General features: G+C 38.1%; 2 protein-coding genes and 1 pseudogene across 3 annotated transcripts in view; all 3 read left to right on the plus strand.

Annotated features, from left to right (window-relative positions):
* Window positions 1-19,648, plus strand: part of LOC101292394 — a 1,325,780-nt pseudogene that overhangs the window by 194,294 nt on the left and 1,111,838 nt on the right. The window lies entirely within an intron of this gene.
* LOC101310585 (elongation factor 2-like) lies at window positions 7,380-11,456 on the plus strand. Its single transcript, XM_004294023.1, has 4 exons — window positions 7,380-7,406; window positions 8,321-8,364; window positions 8,457-8,544; window positions 8,842-11,456. Exons 2-4 carry the CDS (start codon window positions 8,362-8,364, stop codon window positions 11,280-11,282), a joined length of 2,532 nt encoding a protein of 843 aa, XP_004294071.1. The 5' UTR covers window positions 7,380-7,406; window positions 8,321-8,361; the 3' UTR covers window positions 11,283-11,456.
* Window positions 15,925-18,860, plus strand: LOC101305733 (mitotic spindle assembly checkpoint protein MAD2B-like). The gene is made up of 7 exons (XM_004294092.1): window positions 15,925-15,973; window positions 16,053-16,133; window positions 16,323-16,435; window positions 17,637-17,826; window positions 18,090-18,333; window positions 18,478-18,547; window positions 18,712-18,860. The coding sequence occupies exons 1-5, from the start codon at window positions 15,943-15,945 to the stop codon at window positions 18,287-18,289; spliced, it is 615 nt and encodes a 204-aa protein (XP_004294140.1). The 5' UTR covers window positions 15,925-15,942; the 3' UTR covers window positions 18,290-18,333; window positions 18,478-18,547; window positions 18,712-18,860.

Consider the following 19,648-nt stretch of genomic DNA (forward strand, 5'->3'; position numbering starts at 1 on the left):
ATGTTGTCTGTTGTTTTCTTTTCTTTCCTTGCCATACCCTTGTCACGCAGCATCGGTGAGGACGCGAGGTTGTCGATCTTATTAAAATGCTTATTTAGTTTTTTTTTTTTGTTTATGTCTAAAGTGTTTTATGAATTAAACAAACATTGGAGTGGTAAAGGCCCACTACGTCCTTTATGACTAGGTTTATCTTTATTTTCAATCTATAAATTTCTTTAACACCGTCAAATTCCCACTCAAATTCCTTCATCTTGTACAATTACTAATCAAATATTTTTTGGGATAGTCTCACTCAAGTCCTAGCTAGCATTGACGTGATCCAAGTGTCTATCGTATATTTAATTTCATTTTTGTTAAAGAAAGAGATAAGGTTCTCTATCTTCTCAAAAAAGATAAACGTCTATGTTGTCTGTTGTTTTCTTTTCTTCCTTGCCATACCCTTGTCACGCAGCATCGGTGAGGACGCGAGGTTGTCGGTCTTATTGAAATGCTTATTTAGTTTTTTTTGTTATGTCTAAAGTGTTTTATGAATTAAACAAACATTGGAGTGGTAAAGGCCCACTACGTCCTTTATGACTAGGTTTATCTTTATTTTCAATCTATAAATTTCTCTAACACCGTCAAAAAAAATTTCCTACTAAAAATCCAAGTCCCACCCGATTGCGATTTCTGGATCCGCCCCTGCTTTTTACCCATGTCAATGTGGTGCCTCATACTTTGAGCGCGAGAGATTTTCAATCTCGGCATCTAGGCTTCTTAGCCTTGGGGTCAAAATATATGGTGTAATCTTTTCCAATGAAAAGTTCCACAGATACCCAATGAATATTTGCCTTAGGCATTGAGTAAGTCTAAACTCGAATGAGCAGAATGTTACCTTGCTCTTGCATACACAACCAAGCTGTTATAAGACTTGATAGAGGTCACAAAACAATGCTTTAATGGTTTGTCCTTTCCTCCTTTCTCCATCCTCGTTCTATGCTTGAAATTTGGTGTGTGCAGGGAGAATCCCAGAACTACGAGCGTTCCTGGGTCCGAGTTGTATGGTATCAACGTTGGTCTTATTACCCCCCCCCCCCCCGGCGGAGTTATTTGAACTTCGAAATAACTTGTATATAAAAGATTACTTGCTAGTCTGCCAAATAGACTGCGTTAATAGTAGCATTTTGCAATTTCCATGCTTAGTTCCATGTGCATGCGGCGAAGTTGCTTGCGTAATTACATTTCGATTCGTCACGCGATAATATCATGGAAAATAAAACATATGGTTAGTCATAGTCACCATATATATAAACGTAAACCTTTCAAAACTTCAAAATTTGAAAGAAAACGCTGAAAAATTAAGCCGAAGGAAGTCAATAATCGATGGCGGACGGCAGCCGGAAGATTTGTTGTCGGAGGTTGTCAGACAGCAGCGGTTGGGGAAGCAAGCGGACAGCGACTGCGGTCGGACAGAGGAGCCGAGAGACTCTTTTGGCTTTTAGGGTTTCGAAAAAACAAATGGTGGGCTATTAACTCTAAGGTTTCGCTATCAACTCAGGCTAGAGCAGAGTGCATGATAACGAATTATAGAGAGAATTATTAAGAGAATAATTGAGAGCAAAGAGAATAGAGAATCACCTTCTTATTCATATGATAGGAGCCCTTTATATAGGGATTACATAGCACCTTTAGGTGTTGTACAAGGAAACATATCTTTGATATCTTATCTCTATACGGAATCAGGATTTCTTGTTTAACTAGCATTAGACCAAGACACACACATGTGCAATATTCCTGCAACAGCTCCATCAAAGTTAGACAATACTAAACCAGCCAGGGGGTATAAATTTTTAAATGATGCATCCATTTAATTTTTTCAAAATTTCATTCATTATATTCTACTTCTAATAAGTTGTGATTTGCGTTAGTTTTTGGAATAGAACTTGCATTATGATATTTGGTTTTAACTTATATGTTGGTCACTATTTGAACTTATGCGATAAGTGAATTTCAACAAAATATTTTCTTTGAGGTGATCTTTTCAGAATCGAATATAATATTTTTTCATACATCAATCATAAGTTTTCCAAGCAATTATCAATTGAGAAAAAAAAAAAAAAAAAAATTTAACCAAGCAATTATCGAAAATGAGATTTTCAGTGATTATATATTGTCTTGGTTTAATTTAGGATTAAATTCAGTTTACCCTCTTAAACTTTACCTCTAAAATCAGTTTGGTTCATGAACTTTTTTTTTAATCAGAATGATAATCCCTATACTTTCAATTTTCCATCAGTCGTCTTCAAATTTTGAATTTAACTCTAACCATAACGTCACATACTTAGTTGGCTTCGACATAAGGGCCCATTTTTCAAACTTTGACCCTCTCAGCAGGGTATAATTGACATTTACACATATTAAACATTAATAATAAACTCACTAATTCTCTTCCTATCAAAAAAAATAATTATAATTCTCTTCCTCTCTAATCTCTATATTTCTCTCATCATTTACTCCGATGACCCCTCTTCTCTTCTCTATGCCTTTTCTGATGTCAATCAATCTCAAGTAGGAGGAGGCCAAGCTCTTCCGACTTGATCCATGAATTGTACTTGATCTAAGAATTCCTATTCATCTTCACAGGGATTGGTGGCGGCACATACTCCATGTTGGGGGTGGAGAGGGATTGCTAAGAAGGAAGATGAAGAGAAGGGGCAGCACCAAGGAAAAGGCTTTTCACCACTTCAATTTTAGATTCTAATTTCTATTTTTCTTTCTTCCATCTCGTTCAATTTTTTCTTTTTTGTGTTCATATGAATGCATTGGTATTGGTTGCTTTAGATTTTGGTTTTTATTTGGGTTTATGAGATAGCTTTTGCGGGTTGGATATATATGTCTTATCATTGAGTTTCTAGCAAATCTAGTGTTCTAGATGTGTGTGGTTTGAAAGTGAAGAGATGGGTGTAAGACAGAAACAGATGGTATAGAAGTGTACTTGTTGGAGATGGGAGGGTGTGGTTGAGCTGATGATCAGTTGAGTAAACCTATGAAGGGATCTGAGTTTCGGGGGTTATTTATCCAAATTTTAGGTCAATTTCTGATAAGTGGGTCCTCATGTCGTGGCCAACTCAGCTTGTGATGTCATGTTTACAGTCAAATTCGAAATTCAGAGACAACTTATGTAAATTGAAAGTATAAGGATCATCCTGATTAAAAAAAAAGTTCGGGGATCAAACTGATTTTAGAGCTAAAGTTTGAGGAGGTAAACTGAATTTAATCCTTTAATTTAATAGTTCATTCTCCGAAGTAGTTTTCGGAATTAAGTGTTATGGTTTTATTTGTCGACTTTACTCGTGATTTATTGAAAATGGGATTTTCGGTATATTTTTATATTTCTCATTTATTTGTTGGGTATTGATCTTGACATTGTGATTGTTATGACGAGTATTTAGATTTGACATATATTATTTACGATTTACACTTTATGATTTAATCTCACTTATAATTATTGATTTGTGAATGTTACAACGTGTGAGACCCGTCGTTAAATTTAATTTTCTTTTCTCTTGATAATCTCTAAGTACGTTCTACATTTGCAAGATCTTGAGGAAGATTTATGATTTTATAGTGTTCGTAGGTTTTCTTTCACCATACTAGGGTCGTCTTTATTCATTGTTGGCTAGCCTATATATCTCTTCATCGCCCTAGGTGTGTCGAGTCGAACAGTAGCGCGGGACGCTATACTAGAACTTGGGAGGCTCCTTTTTACGTGGTGATTTCTATTCCCATTCTCTTCTCCTTTTTATGCTTTTGCTTTTGTTTAACCAACGGAGCTGAGTTTGTCTCTTTTTACGAGATTTCTAGATTTAAAGCTAAACGTTTTATATGTTGCATGCATCGAAGTTTTTAAGGTTTAAAATATGGGAAAATATTTAAATAATGTTTATGTTAAATTATTCTATTTATTTTTGTTCATTCACTCTAACATTTTTTAAATACTTTTCCTAGGCCTTTCGTTTTCAAGTACCCAGTTTGCAAACTTGATTATTTGAGGACGGGCATATATAGAGTCGTGGCATAGTCAGCAGCACAACTTCCGCATACTCATTTTTCTATATTGCTACCCTTCATTAGATTTGTTTTAAATTGGTGAAATTGTTGTTGGTCAATTTAGCTTTGGTATTTGTACATTGGGAGGTGTTTTGACCTTGGGAGTAGGGTGGCTCCATGATTATATGGTTGGGTTTTTTGAGAAATGTAATTGTGTTTTTTATAGGATAGGTAGTCCACATTTATGGGTTATTTTTTCGAAATTTTCGATGAAGTTATTCTTAAAGTGGGTCTCGCATGATCTCTTCGAATTTAGGGTGAAATCCGGGATGTGTCCTAACAAAAATGGTCTATAATTGAAATCAAGATCGCATACGATGATCGCAACTAATGTATGGAACCGGGTTCATATCCTCCTTTAGTGGATTTAGACCTTGGGCTTTAAACCTTGGACTTACTATCAGTGCAGGTTATAATTATGTGTTGAAATAATATCAAGAATCTCTATAGAAGACATGTATTTGAACAAGCACCAACTAGTAAACAGTGTTATACTAGCTACTCTTTTTCTAGTCTCAAAATTTTGGATTTTCATAGTTGTTGGAGAAACTCTATTTACACACATACTCTAGAACAAAAAGGAAGACAATCCTTCATAAAAGGAAATAAGATGAATTAGATACCCTCCTCTACATTTCCATATGACTCTTTTTTGTTAAATGACATACCATGTAAGAGAAACGAATATTCGCATATAGATTCGCATAAACGCTCTATATATTGGAATTTTACTTAGATTTACTCCCAACTGCAGCACTTGTGCACACAAAACTCTGCACACCAAAGAAGACTATAATTTGCGATATACAAGTATTAGAGTGAAACATTGAGAACCCACAAAGACTTCTCTTCAATTTAAGCTATAACCAGACGTAGGGAAAACTAGAAAAATTTTGTGTTTGGGATTAATCATGTGTATGTCTCGATCTATTCTATTCTCCTATTTTTTCTATTCATTTCTCATTTCTCATCTTTCAGACGTTTATTTGATTTGGTAGTTTAACAGTCTTTATTGATTTTTCATTTATCATCGTCTGGAATTAAGTTATTTGGCAAGTTGATGGGAATGCCTAATTCCTCTGCAGCCCAACCAGAAGAAGATGATATCACATTGTCACAATTAGAGGCCCCCGTGTTGACCGTCCACTTAATGGACCCACTCAAAGAGTTAGAGCAGCTTCAAATGTTGCTTAGATACCGGCTTCTTCGACAATGGATCACGGAGAACTGGATATGTTTCATCCAGTTCCAAGACATTACAGAAGGCCAAAATGGTTGCATCCTGACTGGCAATTCACAGCAGTGACCCGTCTAGGAGGTAAAAGCGTCGGGAAAGTTGATAAGATAAATGCATTTCTCTTCTTAAATTTTAGTTGTTTTCTTTAATTTTATCGCCGACAGTTCTTATATGGATGTAAATCTCGATAGAAAGAGTTTGCGATTGCTCTGTTTAAATTATGTCAGTTACATTTTGATATTAATTAGGGTGGAATCTCACTCAAAAGAAATAATTCCAGTTAAGATCTGACTCGACGATTGGATACGAGAGGTCAAGCTCATGACCGTAGAAGAAACTTTGAAACGTGGGCTTCATGCTTGCTTATTTAGGAGACAGTTTTAAAGGACTACGAGGGATAAATGTATTTTAACCACATGTATTAAATTATAAAGCATGAATAATAACAACTTAAACTTTGAGGCTGACGCCATGTGCACTGCCTCAAATGATAAGGTCGTCGCCCTGTGCTGCCACCAAGTTGAAGTCTCTTCGACACCGATCCCAACCAAGAAGGGGCTTCGGCTCTCTCCAAAACCTAGCCATTAGGGGTACGATTCTTAAACTTGGATCGATTTCGGTCTCCGTCGTAAGTGCACTTGTCCCTCACAATCCTTCAAAAACTGTCCCTTAAGTGAGTAGACATTCTCCTCTAAAAACTACTCATAATCTTTCATACTTAAATTAAGGTTCAAGTACATAGTGCAATATTAGCCATTCATATGTGAGGACCACCATACATACGTATTAATGTCATCTAATCTTAGTCATTCACGCGGTATTTAAGTGCGAAAACCTTATAAACTTGTTTCATCATTAACAAGAGGGTTTTTTTTTTTTTCAATAAACAATTGAAATACAACAACTACCCTATATATCATGAGTTGAACTCACAACCTCTCACTTATAAAATGGGCTTATGTCATTAAACTAAATGGATATTTAGTGAAATTACCAAATCTTTTTATACATTGTTTTTCAATAGAAAGAAACATTTCTATAATCCACCTCGACCCGATCTAAACAACCTAACTACATGAATAACATATCCTAGAGCAGCTAAGGAATTGCGTCTCTCCAAACATGAACAAAATCAAGTCCGAAAGGGACGAAGCTAGAATATTGATATCTCGAATGAGCATACGAATGCGCCAAGGAATTTAATAACAAATCCAGTCTTTCACTAAGATTTCAAATAGTTGTCCCGAATTTAAGTTGAGTATGTTTTGCCTCTTCCTCGGAGAAAGACAATCAAATAATTCCCAATCATGGTCCTTGCGAATTGGATCATCCATATAATATACAAAAAGAAACTCCAGATATTTGATATCTTTCTCTTTGAATGATAACTTGTTGAAACCTTCTCGAAGAGCTAGGGCATAGCCTCTAGAATTGGGTTCTTCCGTAATTTACTTTTTAAAACATAATCTTCCTGATTTTTTTTTTTGTTACAAAAAATTTAGGTGAGAGCTTGATTAAGTTACAACACCATCGCAAAAACAAACAGTGGACATGTACTTGTCACACCAGCCCCTATAGTACGGGTTTCTTTTTCTACATTAGAATTTACAGATTGCAAACCATAATCTTGTTGATTCTTTTTTTTTTTTTTACAATTGTTATAAAGGGAAAGCCGAAGCTTTAGCCTCCGAGTCGGGGCCTCACTCTCCCCATGGATGCTTTTATCCAAAGCAAGGTTTGAACCTTCGACCTATTACCAGTATCGAAGCAACGTTCGTCCTGTTTGGAAGCCCATTGGATTGTAATAATCTTTTAACAGTCCTTGGTATTAAATTACGGTAAATGTAAAAAAAGGAATGACTCCAAATCAGGCATCTAGAATAATTCGCGAGGCTGGTACCAAGGCCCATGGATATGGAGCCCAGCCCAGTAAACGGAAACCCTGACCTTATATAACACTCACACCACTGGTTCCCAACCCTCACAATCTCTCCTCAGTCCCAATCTTGCTCTTGGTGGCTGCCGAGAGTCCTCCTCACGCTCTCTCTCTCTCTCTCTCTCTCTCTCTCTCTCTCTCCAGGTTCGTCTCTCCTCAATTCTTTTTCATTATTCTATTCCCCTCTGATTATATTCCTATTATTCAAATCTGCTGCTACTTGTTGTTTGTATTATTCGCATCACTCTTTTCGCTATCGATTTTGTTGTCTCCGTGATCGTTTTTCCTTTGCTTATTCCTGCATGCGTTTCGATACTGTTGTATTTCGATTTTGTATATATGAATATTTCGACTTTGAAATCGTTGTAGATGATTGATATGTGGATATATGTGATCTGTGCTAGATCGTTGCGGTTTTGTATTGATCTCAGTGGATGCTCTGTTTTGTAGTGATTTTCTGATGTGGTTTTTCAATTATGGAAAATTTTACGTCAGAAAATTTGATTTTCTTTGTTTTTCTGAGTGATTGTGCTGTAGATCGCCGCTTTGGTTGTTTCCGCAAGTTCGGACGTGAAATGCTTTTGACGTGGAAAAAGTTTTGATTTTTTTTTGGATTAATCGGTGCTAATCTTGTGTGATTGTTTCGTATGCTTGATGTTTGTTTTGACTAGTTATTTGGCTGTAATTCGTCCTCAAAGGTGACAACTTTTTTTCTTCTTTGAATTGTCTCCTGTTCTCTGTGTAAAAGATTGCTGATTTTATCTGGATTGTTTGAAATCAGAGGTGAAAATTATCTGATGTTTTTCCTGTGAAATCCAGTTGAGTTTGCTTTCAATATGTTTATAGCAGGTTTTAAAGAAGGTTGTGTGGATTTACTTGTGTGTGCAAAGATTTGATAGTATATGTATGAGATGGTTTCTGAATATGTAACTATTTGCAGACTTGATTAATTGCGATATGGATTTTAGGAAATATGTGATTTGTGAGTTTCTTATATAACTGCTATGATGTTTATTGCCCATTTTGTAACTGCTTAATTTTACTTTTCTTGTTTGCAGGTGGTATTTGATTACTGAGGTGACATTTACAATCAGTCAAGATGGTAAGTCACTCTTTTTCTAATTGCTTCCTTTGTGGGTTGCTGAAAAAATTTAACCTGTCATTTTAACGGAGATAAATTTTCTGTATGAGCAGGTGAAGTTTACGGCAGAAGAGCTGCGTAGGATTATGGACTACAAGCATAACATTCGTAATATGTCTGTTATTGCCCATGTCGATCATGGTAATTATACACCATTCTCACTTTTTTTGCTCACCAAGTATCAATTATGTTTGGAAAGTATTTCATTCTTGAATTCATGGTTTCTGAACAACAAAAGAGCATTTCTGTGGGTCTTAAAATTATTTTAGATGTCAAAATGTGTCACTTTTTTTACTATCAATTTAGGCTGGAATGCAGTTGAGAGATGTTTGATATTGTTCTGGGGAATGTTATCCTATCTTGTTCAATCATGTTTGATTTGTCATGTTGCATCTGTACTGCAGTGAGCTAATAATGTTGATTTATGTTTCCACTCAGGTAAATCAACCCTTACAGACTCCCTTGTCGCTGCTGCCGGTATCATTGCACAAGAAGTTGCTGGTGATGTCCGGATGACTGATACCCGTGCTGATGAGGCAGAGCGTGGTATTACAATTAAATCTACTGGAATCTCTCTTTACTACGAGATGACTGACGAGTCTTTGAAGAGCTTCAAGGGAGAGAGGAACGGAAATGAGTACCTTATCAATCTCATCGATTCTCCCGGGCACGTTGACTTTTCATCTGAGGTTACTGCTGCTCTTCGTATTACTGATGGTGCCCTTGTGGTGGTGGATTGTATTGAGGGCGTGTGTGTCCAAACTGAGACCGTGCTCCGTCAAGCCTTGGGAGAAAGGATCAGGCCTGTTTTGACTGTTAACAAGATGGACAGGTGTTTCCTTGAGCTCCAGGTGGATGGCGAGGAGGCCTACCAGACATTCCAGAGGGTTATTGAGAATGCCAATGTCATCATGGCTACCTACGAAGACCCTCTTCTTGGTGATGTCCAGGTGTACCCCGAGAAAGGAACAGTTGCTTTCTCTGCTGGTTTGCACGGTTGGGCATTCACTCTCACCAACTTTGCCAAGATGTATGCATCTAAGTTTGGAGTTGATGAGTCAAAGATGATGGAAAGGCTCTGGGGTGAGAACTACTTTGATCCAGCTACCAAGAAGTGGACCACCAAAAGCACTGGTTCTGCTACCTGCAAGCGTGGTTTTGTCCAGTTTTGTTATGAACCAATCAAGCAGATTATCAACACCTGCATGAATGACCAGAAGGATAAGCTGTGGCCCATGTTGACAAAGCTCAATGTCACTATGAAGAGTGATGAAAAGGAACTTATGGGAAAGGCATTGATGAAGAGGGTCATGCAGAACTGGCTTCCGGCCAGCACTGCCCTATTGGAAATGATGATCTTTCACCTTCCCTCTCCACACACAGCTCAAAAGTACCGTGTTGAGAATTTGTACGAGGGTCCCCTGGATGACCAATATGCTAATGCTATCAGAAACTGTGATCCAGATGGTCCGCTTATGCTGTATGTATCTAAGATGATTCCGGCATCTGACAAGGGTAGATTCTTTGCTTTTGGTCGTGTGTTTGCTGGTAGGGTCCAAACTGGTTTGAAGGTTAGAATTATGGGACCAAACTATGTTCCTGGGGAAAAGAAGGATCTTTATGTCAAGAATGTACAGAGGACTGTTATCTGGATGGGAAAGAAACAAGAAACTGTTGAGGATGTTCCCTGTGGTAACACTGTTGCCTTGGTTGGTCTGGATCAGTTCATCACCAAGAATGCTACCTTGACAAATGAGAAGGAAACAGATGCTCACCCCATTCGTGCAATGAAGTTCTCTGTCTCACCTGTTGTGCGTGTTGCTGTTCAGTGTAAGGTTGCTTCTGATCTTCCCAAGCTTGTTGAAGGGCTGAAACGTCTGGCTAAGTCCGATCCTATGGTTGTCTGTACCATTGAGGAGTCTGGAGAGCACATCATTGCTGGAGCTGGTGAACTTCACCTTGAGATCTGCTTGAAGGATCTGCAAGATGATTTTATGGGTGGAGCGGAAATTGTAAAATCTGATCCTGTTGTGTCCTTCCGTGAGACAGTCCTTGAGAAGTCCTGCCGTACTGTGATGAGCAAGTCTCCCAACAAGCACAACCGTCTGTACATGGAAGCACGCCCGTTGGAGGAAGGTCTTCCTGAGGCCATTGATGATGGTCGTATTGGTCCAAGGGATGATCCTAAAATCCGCTCAAAGATCTTGGCTGAGGAATTCGGTTGGGACAAGGATCTTGCTAAGAAAATCTGGTGCTTCGGTCCTGAGACCACTGGTCCTAACATGGTGGTTGATATGTGTAAGGGAGTCCAGTACCTCAATGAAATCAAGGATTCAGTTGTTGCTGGGTTCCAGTGGGCTTCAAAGGAAGGTGCGTTGGCTGAAGAAAACATGAGGGGTATCTGCTTTGAAGTTTGTGATGTTGTTCTCCATGCTGATGCTATTCACAGAGGAGGTGGTCAGGTCATTCCAACCGCCAGGAGGGTTATCTATGCTTCTCAGCTTACAGCGAAGCCAAGGCTCCTTGAACCTGTGTATCTTGTTGAGATTCAAGCTCCTGAGGGTGCTCTTGGTGGTATCTACAGTGTTCTCAATCAGAAGCGTGGACACGTCTTTGAAGAAATGCAGAGGCCTGGCACTCCACTCTACAACATCAAGGCCTACCTCCCTGTCATCGAGTCTTTCGGTTTCTCTGGTCAACTGAGGGCTGCAACTTCTGGCCAGGCTTTCCCCCAGTGTGTGTTCGATCATTGGGAGATGATGTCTTCTGATCCACTGGAAGCTGGTTCCCAGGCAGCTCAGCTTGTTCAAGACATCCGCAAGAGGAAGGGCCTGAAGGAGCAAATGACCCCGCTATCTGAGTTTGAGGACAAGCTCTAAATCTTTAAATTTTATCTGGTTTCAAGCCTATAGGCAGACATATTTGCAGTAGATGGTGTTAAGTTTTGATCTCTTCTAAACTCTTTACTTAGTACGTCTTATGGTACTTTGCTGGAACAATTACTACTTTATGGTTGAGAATATGAATATTTCTTAGTTATGTATTTTGTTCTATATTAAATTTCTGGTGTCCTAAATTCTCTTGCTTTTGGTTGTTTTATTGGATTACTGCCCTCTTGAACATGTTCCTCGTTGTAGCAGGCAATCATGTCTTGAGCTGCCTAGTGTTTTGAAGTAATACTGATTGTTTGTCTGTTAGTTCATGAGTTTGTTGGTTGTTATTGCCTCTTGTTTAATATCTTCATCGTTTCTGTTCTGAGTTCGGTCGAATAGCTACTTTTTCTATGTCAGATTGCACTTGATCTTTCAATCAGTTATTCTTTAGCGTTGCCAGCTCCAAAGGAACATTTCTCCTAACCTGATTTCGTCGATCTTTTTAGACATGCGTAAAGCTAGTGCAAACAACATTTGAAGATTTTAGTCTCAAGTTTCAGCTGTCCAGTTATCTTCCCTACAAATCTTGTAGTTATGCATATAGTTTGTATTTGTTTTCAACAGGATGTGCAGTGTGCTTGTATCGATTACCATTGCTGAAGAGGGAGCCTTTTGCTTCTAAAACATCCTATGTGAAACGTCTGCTATGCAACCCATAACATTGTCAAGAGGGAGATTTATCCGGTCACTTATTCAAAGAATATGCATTTAGACCTATCACATATGTGCTGATATGTCAATGAGTCATTTGTACGGGTGTTTCTGGATCCATTGATACAAGTCAGTCTACCGTAATTCCAATGCTAAAGACGTCTCACGCCTGGTGTAAGCGCGGTTGATTAGATTAGCGAAGGTGGAGTGGGATATTAATGATGATGATATAGTATAGATATAGAGATGGTTGATTCGAACAGTTTGGCATGCTATTAATTTCTACGGTAGTCGTTGTGTCATAGTACATAAGATATTTAACATAATATCATACTGAAAAGTAAGCGAAATTGATATAGAAATGTAAATGTAAAAAAAGCATGGATCGACATACATGGGTTGTATTAATGCTCTTTATTTGTAATGTCCACACTCACAGTTATTAGTGCTCTTTATCATTACAGTTAGATAAAACTTGAGCATATTAGTCCCTCCACCTGTAACCACAGTTTGGGTTGCAGCAAACAAAGAACAACGTCATCCCCTCTTCTCCTCTAGCAGTTGCCTGCACATATATAAGAACTTGCACATTAGAATTACCTCTTACATTTTAAACATCTTCAAGGAGTGGAATCATGTGGAGTAAAAAGCTATCTAAAAGTACAATCTGACTATTCACTTAGATGTTTATACCATATTTCTGGACATGAAAGGCTAGGATACAAACCCAAAAAGAAGAAGAATGATAAACAGATGTGACTTTCCTATGTTATAATGGTGACAACTACAACTACTCAAATATGTTTCAATGCCAAGTGACCACATAAACCACTGATCCCTAACATTCAGTTGAACAAAACAGGCAAAGTGATATGATGTATTGAAAAAGAACCATAACTTTGCCAAAGATAATCTTTGTTACATTACTAAATCATGGATTGCTTAAAGGTTATACCTGTAAAATGTCTTTCCAGATGCATTACTAAAAGATACATTGTTAAAAGGTTATATCTATTAAATGTCTTTTCTAGATGCATTACAAAAGTAGCTAGAATGGTCCTCATGTGGAATACTTAGTAATTGTATATCATATTCTAAGTTGCATGGAAATCCATGGTAAAGACTTGAAGCATCAAGAGTTGGAATTTCAACTGAAAGGCTTAGAAGATGTCATGTGTCTTATTAACAGATACTTGAACATCCAGTCTCTCTGTATTTAACCAAGAACTAAGTTAACTGAAAAAGCACATGTAAAAGTACACAACTTCATCCAAAGAATGAGCATTTCACCTGAAAGAAGACAGCTTCTCCGTGCTTGCACTGAGCACAACGCACAGCTTTTATGCGAGGTAGAGTTGGATCTGCAGCTACATCTTGCAAAATTTGAGTGCGTTCCCCAACTGAGTGGTGTACCTCATTTCTGTAGACGCAGTTGTTATCAGCAACCTCCTGCAAAACAACACGTACTCTAACAAGAAAATGTACAAAATGGTTGAGCTATAGACCTTTAATCAGAAATGATAAAATCCTTCAACGTAGAAAATACTGGGAGCAAACAGTAACAATAAGCTGAAAGCTGAATTTAGAAGGTAACTCCATATGAGAGACATCAAGCATGTTCTTCAGGTGTTAACTGAAGTGACAATTGAGCTTATAAACTGAGCCTACAAATATTTATCTATATATATTGCTATTGCTCAAAATCTTGATACATCTTTGCTGTACAAACAATGGTTTAGTTGTTGGCTTGAAAGTAATAGCTTGACATTGTGCAGCACGAAAGACACTTAACAAAATGGTGATGATCTAAGAAGGCAGGCGTATTATAGGTTTCTCCATCGTACTTATCTACTTGGAGTTCTACTCTATGCTTTAGGAGGACTACCTTTTTTGGTTTGGGGAACGGTAATACTATATCTCTCACACAAAGTGAATCGTCTTCATTACGGGCATGTAGTGCTACTCTAGAGATCTCTAACTATTTGCAGAACTACTCTTAAATTTCTTTAAATTTGTTTAACTGAACTTTTGCATCATTTGGCTTTCTTTGCGGGGTGTAAAGACAGTAGTTGGTTACCACGTAACATTCTCCGTGAATTCAATTTGTCTCATATGGGGAAAGCGAGTGTGGGATACCGGTGATTTGTCTAGAAACAACTGGCATATGCAATATTCCCCAACTAAAAATAAAATAGCTAGAATGCAGAAAACATATATGATTACTCGATCAGCATATATGAATCAATTGGATGATTCACTCCCAGTAAGTTCAAATCGAATGCAGAGCTATGATTTTTCATGAAAGTTGATTTTTTTTGTACAGAAGGAAAAAAAACGACAGAACAAAAATAAATTTGAGGACTATCAATTTGAGAAAAACCAATCTATCAAATAGTGACAATACCGTTGATCAAATGCGAAAAAAGCCCACGTAGCTTCTTTTTCCAATCAAAATTTACCTGCACAGCAACCTACCCGCACATGCCTGAAAACCCCATAAAACTCCAATGTTTACACAACCCAGTATATGAGTTGAAAATTCGAAACCTCTATAACGAAAACAAAGCACCAAAATCTCAATTTACAATCATGAAAGGAAAATTTATCAGAAACTTAAGAAAAGTAAGCGGAGGCAGATAAATGAAAACTTTTTCTTACACCGATCGCCTCCGAAATCCGTGGAATGATACAACCCTAAACCAATTCCAACGAAAGCAGAACCAAACCAAAAGCGATTAACTCTTTCTGTCTTCTCTTAACTGACCAAATCTGGATCGGAGAAGAACTTTTGCAGAGAGATGAAGGTTTTGCAGAGAGAAGAACTTTTGCAAAGAGATGAAGGTAGAATTGAGAGAAAGAGAGATGGTGGAAAGCTGGAAGTGAGAAACCGGGGAAAGCTTTTCTTGAGTTGTTCGGGTAGAACTAAAGGGAAGAGAGAGGGTGGAAAGCTAAAAGCTAGAAATGGGTTTTGGACCAAAATCAGTTTTGGGCTTGGGATAAATGGCAGAAAGAAAGAGCTGAGGCCCACTGCTACAGTGTATGAACAGTGCGGCTGCTGCACCTCTTTACTATATAGGGAAATATGTAATTGTTTGATGGGATTCAGTCTGTTCAAAGAACTATTAGTATTGGTAATTCTTCCGAGTGTAATGTAATATATGCGTTGTGCAGAAATGCTTTGCTTGTCTTATTCAGAGTGCCGCCCCAATGCTTTTGGGCTCTATTTCCCATAGTATTGTGAATGTAAAAATGTCCGTGACATTGTGACTTCTTTAAACTGTTTTCATACCAGTCTTATTCTTATGTTCTAGTGTTTTTCTTTCATTATTTCAAGGAGCCTACGGGATCCTATAAAAACAGTACTTTTGTTTGATAGCTTCTCAGTGTAAATCGATGTATTTTGTTCAATGGTGATCAGCGCGTGTCATTATGAGGCTTGTGATCGATCCGTCACTTGATGCCTCTTGCAGAACATGTCACTGCACGAGCGCGAGGAATGACGAGAGGCAACCTGTTGTTTCTTGTTCGATGTCGACGAGAAGGGTTTACTGTGCAAATTCACCGACCGAAATTCCAATAAAAAAAGCAACTTCTATCAACACTAGAATATTTGAGCAAAGTTATCACTACGGCTTTTGTATTATGGATGATTGCAAATATAGATTGAAGTTTAGTCTAGAGAAGTCGAAGCATTTCCATCCAGACTAATTGGTCATGACTGGTTTTGGTTTTGCTTATAAAGGGTCAATCAATGAGACAAAATTGGTCAGCTCTCCGCTTCAAAAGAAATTTTTTTTTTTTCCTATTAGAAAAAGAAAGGGTAAAAAAAGAGACTGTTTGGGTCGAGTCGGAGTTGGACCTGAATCGGGTAGACCCGCCTAAAAGCGGGTTCGTCTATTTAAACTCAAAGCCAAAGCTTCCGCTTCAAACTTCCCAAACTGTAGACAGAGAAATAATGGAGCGCAAAGACAACCAGTCTCCTCAAGGTTTATGCTTTTTCACTTCTCAAAGTGGTTCTTGGTTTCTACTTCATTCTGTTCATAATTCAATTTCTAAATTTCGCAGATGAAACCGCTCGGATTCTGGTCGAGTTCTTGGAGGTGGCAATCACTTCAATCGTTTTCCTCAAAGGAATCTACCCTCCAGGTTCAATCACAAAGCCCATTTCTTGTTTTTGGGTTTCTAAGAATGTTTATGGTATTGGGTTTGTAATTTCTTCCATTATTTGGGGAACCCAGAAAGCAAAACCCATAAAAAGCCTGAAAATAAGCGAGTCTGATGGGTTTAAATATTGGAAATCGGTTTAGCTGATGGTTGTTTTTTTTGGGTTTGAAGGTGCTTTTGAGAGAAGGAAGTATATGAATTTGGTGGTTCAAAGAGCTCGGCACCCTGAGCTCAGAGATTATATCCATTCTGCTGTCTTAGGACTACTTCCTTCTATCAAAAAGGTTCGTCCTTTATGAAAATAAACCAAAAATTTCTTTGCTTTTGTTGTTTTGCCTGATATATGGTCTTTGGTAATTAAATGTTTGCAAGAGTTAGCCGATTCGAGTCCGTGGTTGAGTTTGGAATAGACTCTGACCTCTTTGTTGAAATTTTCATTGTATATGCGTTTGGGATAATACTAGTATTATGTGGAACTCAATGAATCCCGCCTTTAGAATACGGTATCACTATCTTTGAATATGCATCTTTTTCGTCAGAAGAAATGTTGTAAGTAAACTTCTTGAACATTGTTATGATATATATATATATACACACAGAAAGGATAGAGAGCGGACGTCCGCACTCTGGCTTAAAGTGCGGACTTCGTCCGTTCTCTGCCGTCTCACGCCGGCGACGGCTTCTCTCCTTCCCGGACGACAGCACAAGCTTCTAGGACGGTTTCTCTCCTTCCAGGACTGGCCAGCGACAAGTTTTCCGGCCGGATTGAAGCTCTGGACGGAAAACACCATGATTGATCAAGGTTGGCCGGAAAACTTGTCGCCGGCCAGTCCTGGAAGGAGAGAAGCCATCCTGGAAGCCTGTGCTGTCGTCCAGGAAGGAGAGAAGCCATCACCAGCGTGAGACGGCAGAGAACGGACGAAGTCCACACTTTAAGCCGGAGTGCGGACGTCCGCTCTACATCCGGCCTGTATATATATGCTATATATATATATATAGATAGTTTGTGTGAACAACAATGTGGGTTTGGGGATGATTCAGCATACTAGTTGGTTCGGTTGTATAGTGTACATGAGTAGGGTCTTCAGTGCTCTGCAAATCGAGATTAGAGTATGTGGATTTCATAGTCTAAATGTCTAATGTATTTATAATATGTCCTCACATTCACCATGTTAAGTTCTCTCGTTATTTCCGGATTGCTTCTTTTTAACTGATTCATGCTTTAGACGAGTGGAATAGATATTAGGAACATACCAATGAACTACCTGTGCAGCCTGCAGTAGAGGTTCAATCTGATTTCTGTGTGGGGAACAATTCAAAAGTTCATATTGTCATGACAGAAACAGAATAAAGATTTGGTCATTTTCTTGTAAACACTATATTCCTATGGAAAATGATTTGACATAATATTCTCCTTATTCTTGTATTTCCGTGTTTCCCCCTATCATTTATTCTCACTGAAACGGACATACATTTTACTAATAGGGTCTGGTGGAGAGAGTAGCTGTTATATTCTTCGACAGTGACAACAACCCTATGGAAAGGTTTATGTTTAAGCTCACTGTGGATGGGTCTTATGATTCAAACGTCAAAGAAGCTGACCTGGAGTTCTCACTTAGGTCATTCTTTATCAAGCTTCCTGTCATAGAATCTGTTACTAGGGTTCTTCCTCATAGTAAGTCCTTGACTTCAAATTGAAATTCTGTACTCAGTTTCATTCTTGGATGTTATAGTTCATCTTAGATTAATCTTGAACTATATTTGTTATAGTTCATCTAGGCTTTCCCCCTTTTATCTTTTTCATCTTTGGTTTAATTTATTCGTTTTTGACCCTAAGCTTGAGGTGTCTGGTTTCTTCCACTACAAATGTGGTCCTTCTGCGTTCATGTTTTCTTTTAAAGTTGCAGCTAGGTCATGTAAGCTTTTTTCTTATAATAGATTGCAGGTGGGAGATAACGGCATACTTTCGGTCCCTTCCTCAGGAAAGTTCAAGTAAGAATGAAGAGTTGTGGATTCCAACAGACACAAAGCAGTGGCAACAACCTCCCCTAATAACTCCTATTAAATCAATGAGTAGTCAACCACTCTCTGTGCAGTTGTATCTAGAACATCCAAGTGTATCTGAACCAAAGCCTTGAATGGAGACTACAACTTTCAGTTGTATGCGCGTATAGTTAGTGTGGTATTTCCTTAAAGTTTCTCTCTTACTTTGTAGTCATCTTTTTGTGACCCACATTGTCTTCTGCTGTGACTCAATTTCGATCATAATGTTAAGATCATTGGTTCAGCATGTTGATGATACTGAAAATTTTGTTTTGCTATGCAGACCCCAGGTAACAGTTGCAACATCCATTATGCCATCCATTCTATATTTGCTTATACCATGCGACAGAAGTGTGAGTTTTATAAACTTGGGATGGTTCTCGTCCTTGCTAGTCTTATGTGCTGTTCAATATGTGTCTATGTTGGCGTTAGAAAATGCTATTATTTGATTACACGGTTCCAGTAAAAACAATTTCATTTCATTGGATCTAAATTGGATTTTCTGACTTTTTTGCAGTTAAAGATGTCATTTGGAGAATTCGGACTATTCTGCAGTCTCAGCTCATGAGGAACGATTGGCTAGTGAAAGGTTTGTGGCCTCTGATGGAGTGGGAAAGAAGTTTAGAATATCAAAAGATGGGAACTTTCAAGGTTCACAGGCCTTTACAATGAGTATTCCTGCTGGTTTTAGGATAAATGCCGTTTACCTGATATAATTTAGAAGTGGCAGAAAGTGGCAGAAATTGAAATTCCCTTCTCCTTATTTGAATGCAAGGAGGTTTGACATTGATGGACACTAAAGCTAGGAAGCAAATGGTGTTGTTGCATCAGCCTTCATGAGCTACTAATTTGACTAAGCAGAGGAGGATGACATCCTACGTTCTAAATTGCTGCTCTGTTTGGTGAAAGCATCCTTGTATATTTGACAGAACTAAAAAAAATGGTCTCATAGAAGCCTATGATGAATCAAAGTTGATGAACAAGTGTCCCCTCCCGTTATTTAATGATAAATTTGTAGTACTTAGATCAACTTCTGTAATGTAGTGACTGTCAAATCATGTTGAATAATTTTGTGCAAGCTGCGAAATTGGTGATCTAGCATCATGTTGATCAAATCATCTGAAGATCCTCAGTGTCCTCGATGATTTAGCTTCTGGACTGCCCTGCACAACAACATAGTCCTTAAAACATATTTACACCATCATATGGAAATACTGATGCAAGTATATATCAGGAGAATTTAATAGATCACCCTAAAATACAAAGTCTATGTATCAGTTCACTTCCTAGTACAAATTTCAGCAAATCATTTGAATGTTGTTGGTCTAAGTTGATGGCCAATTACCCAATGGATGTAACACTTGCATGAAACAGTACTGAAACAAAGCTTAAGATAGAATTGGGTTTCAGTTGACAATGGACTCGTGGTCAGTAAAGTTATAGAGGTGTAGGTT

This window comes from Fragaria vesca, linkage group LG3, assembly GCF_000184155.1.
Source record: "Fragaria vesca subsp. vesca linkage group LG3, FraVesHawaii_1.0, whole genome shotgun sequence".
NCBI lineage: Eukaryota > Viridiplantae > Streptophyta > Magnoliopsida > Rosales > Rosaceae > Fragaria > Fragaria vesca.

Bases quoted from the DNA above. Each gene is read 5' to 3' on its own strand.
- LOC101305733 (XM_004294092.1), top strand. From the start codon at position 15,943: ATGGAGCGCAAAGACAACCAGTCTCCTCAAG. The intron at 16,134-16,322 runs GTTCAATCACAA...TTGGGTTTGAAG, and splicing joins CAAAGGAATCTACCCTCCAG to GTGCTTTTGAGAGAAGGAAG. The intron at 16,436-17,636 runs GTTCGTCCTTTA...TTTTACTAATAG, and splicing joins TACTTCCTTCTATCAAAAAG to GGTCTGGTGGAGAGAGTAGC.
- LOC101310585 (XM_004294023.1), top strand. The intron at 8,545-8,841 runs GTAATTATACAC...GTTTCCACTCAG, and splicing joins TATTGCCCATGTCGATCATG to GTAAATCAACCCTTACAGAC.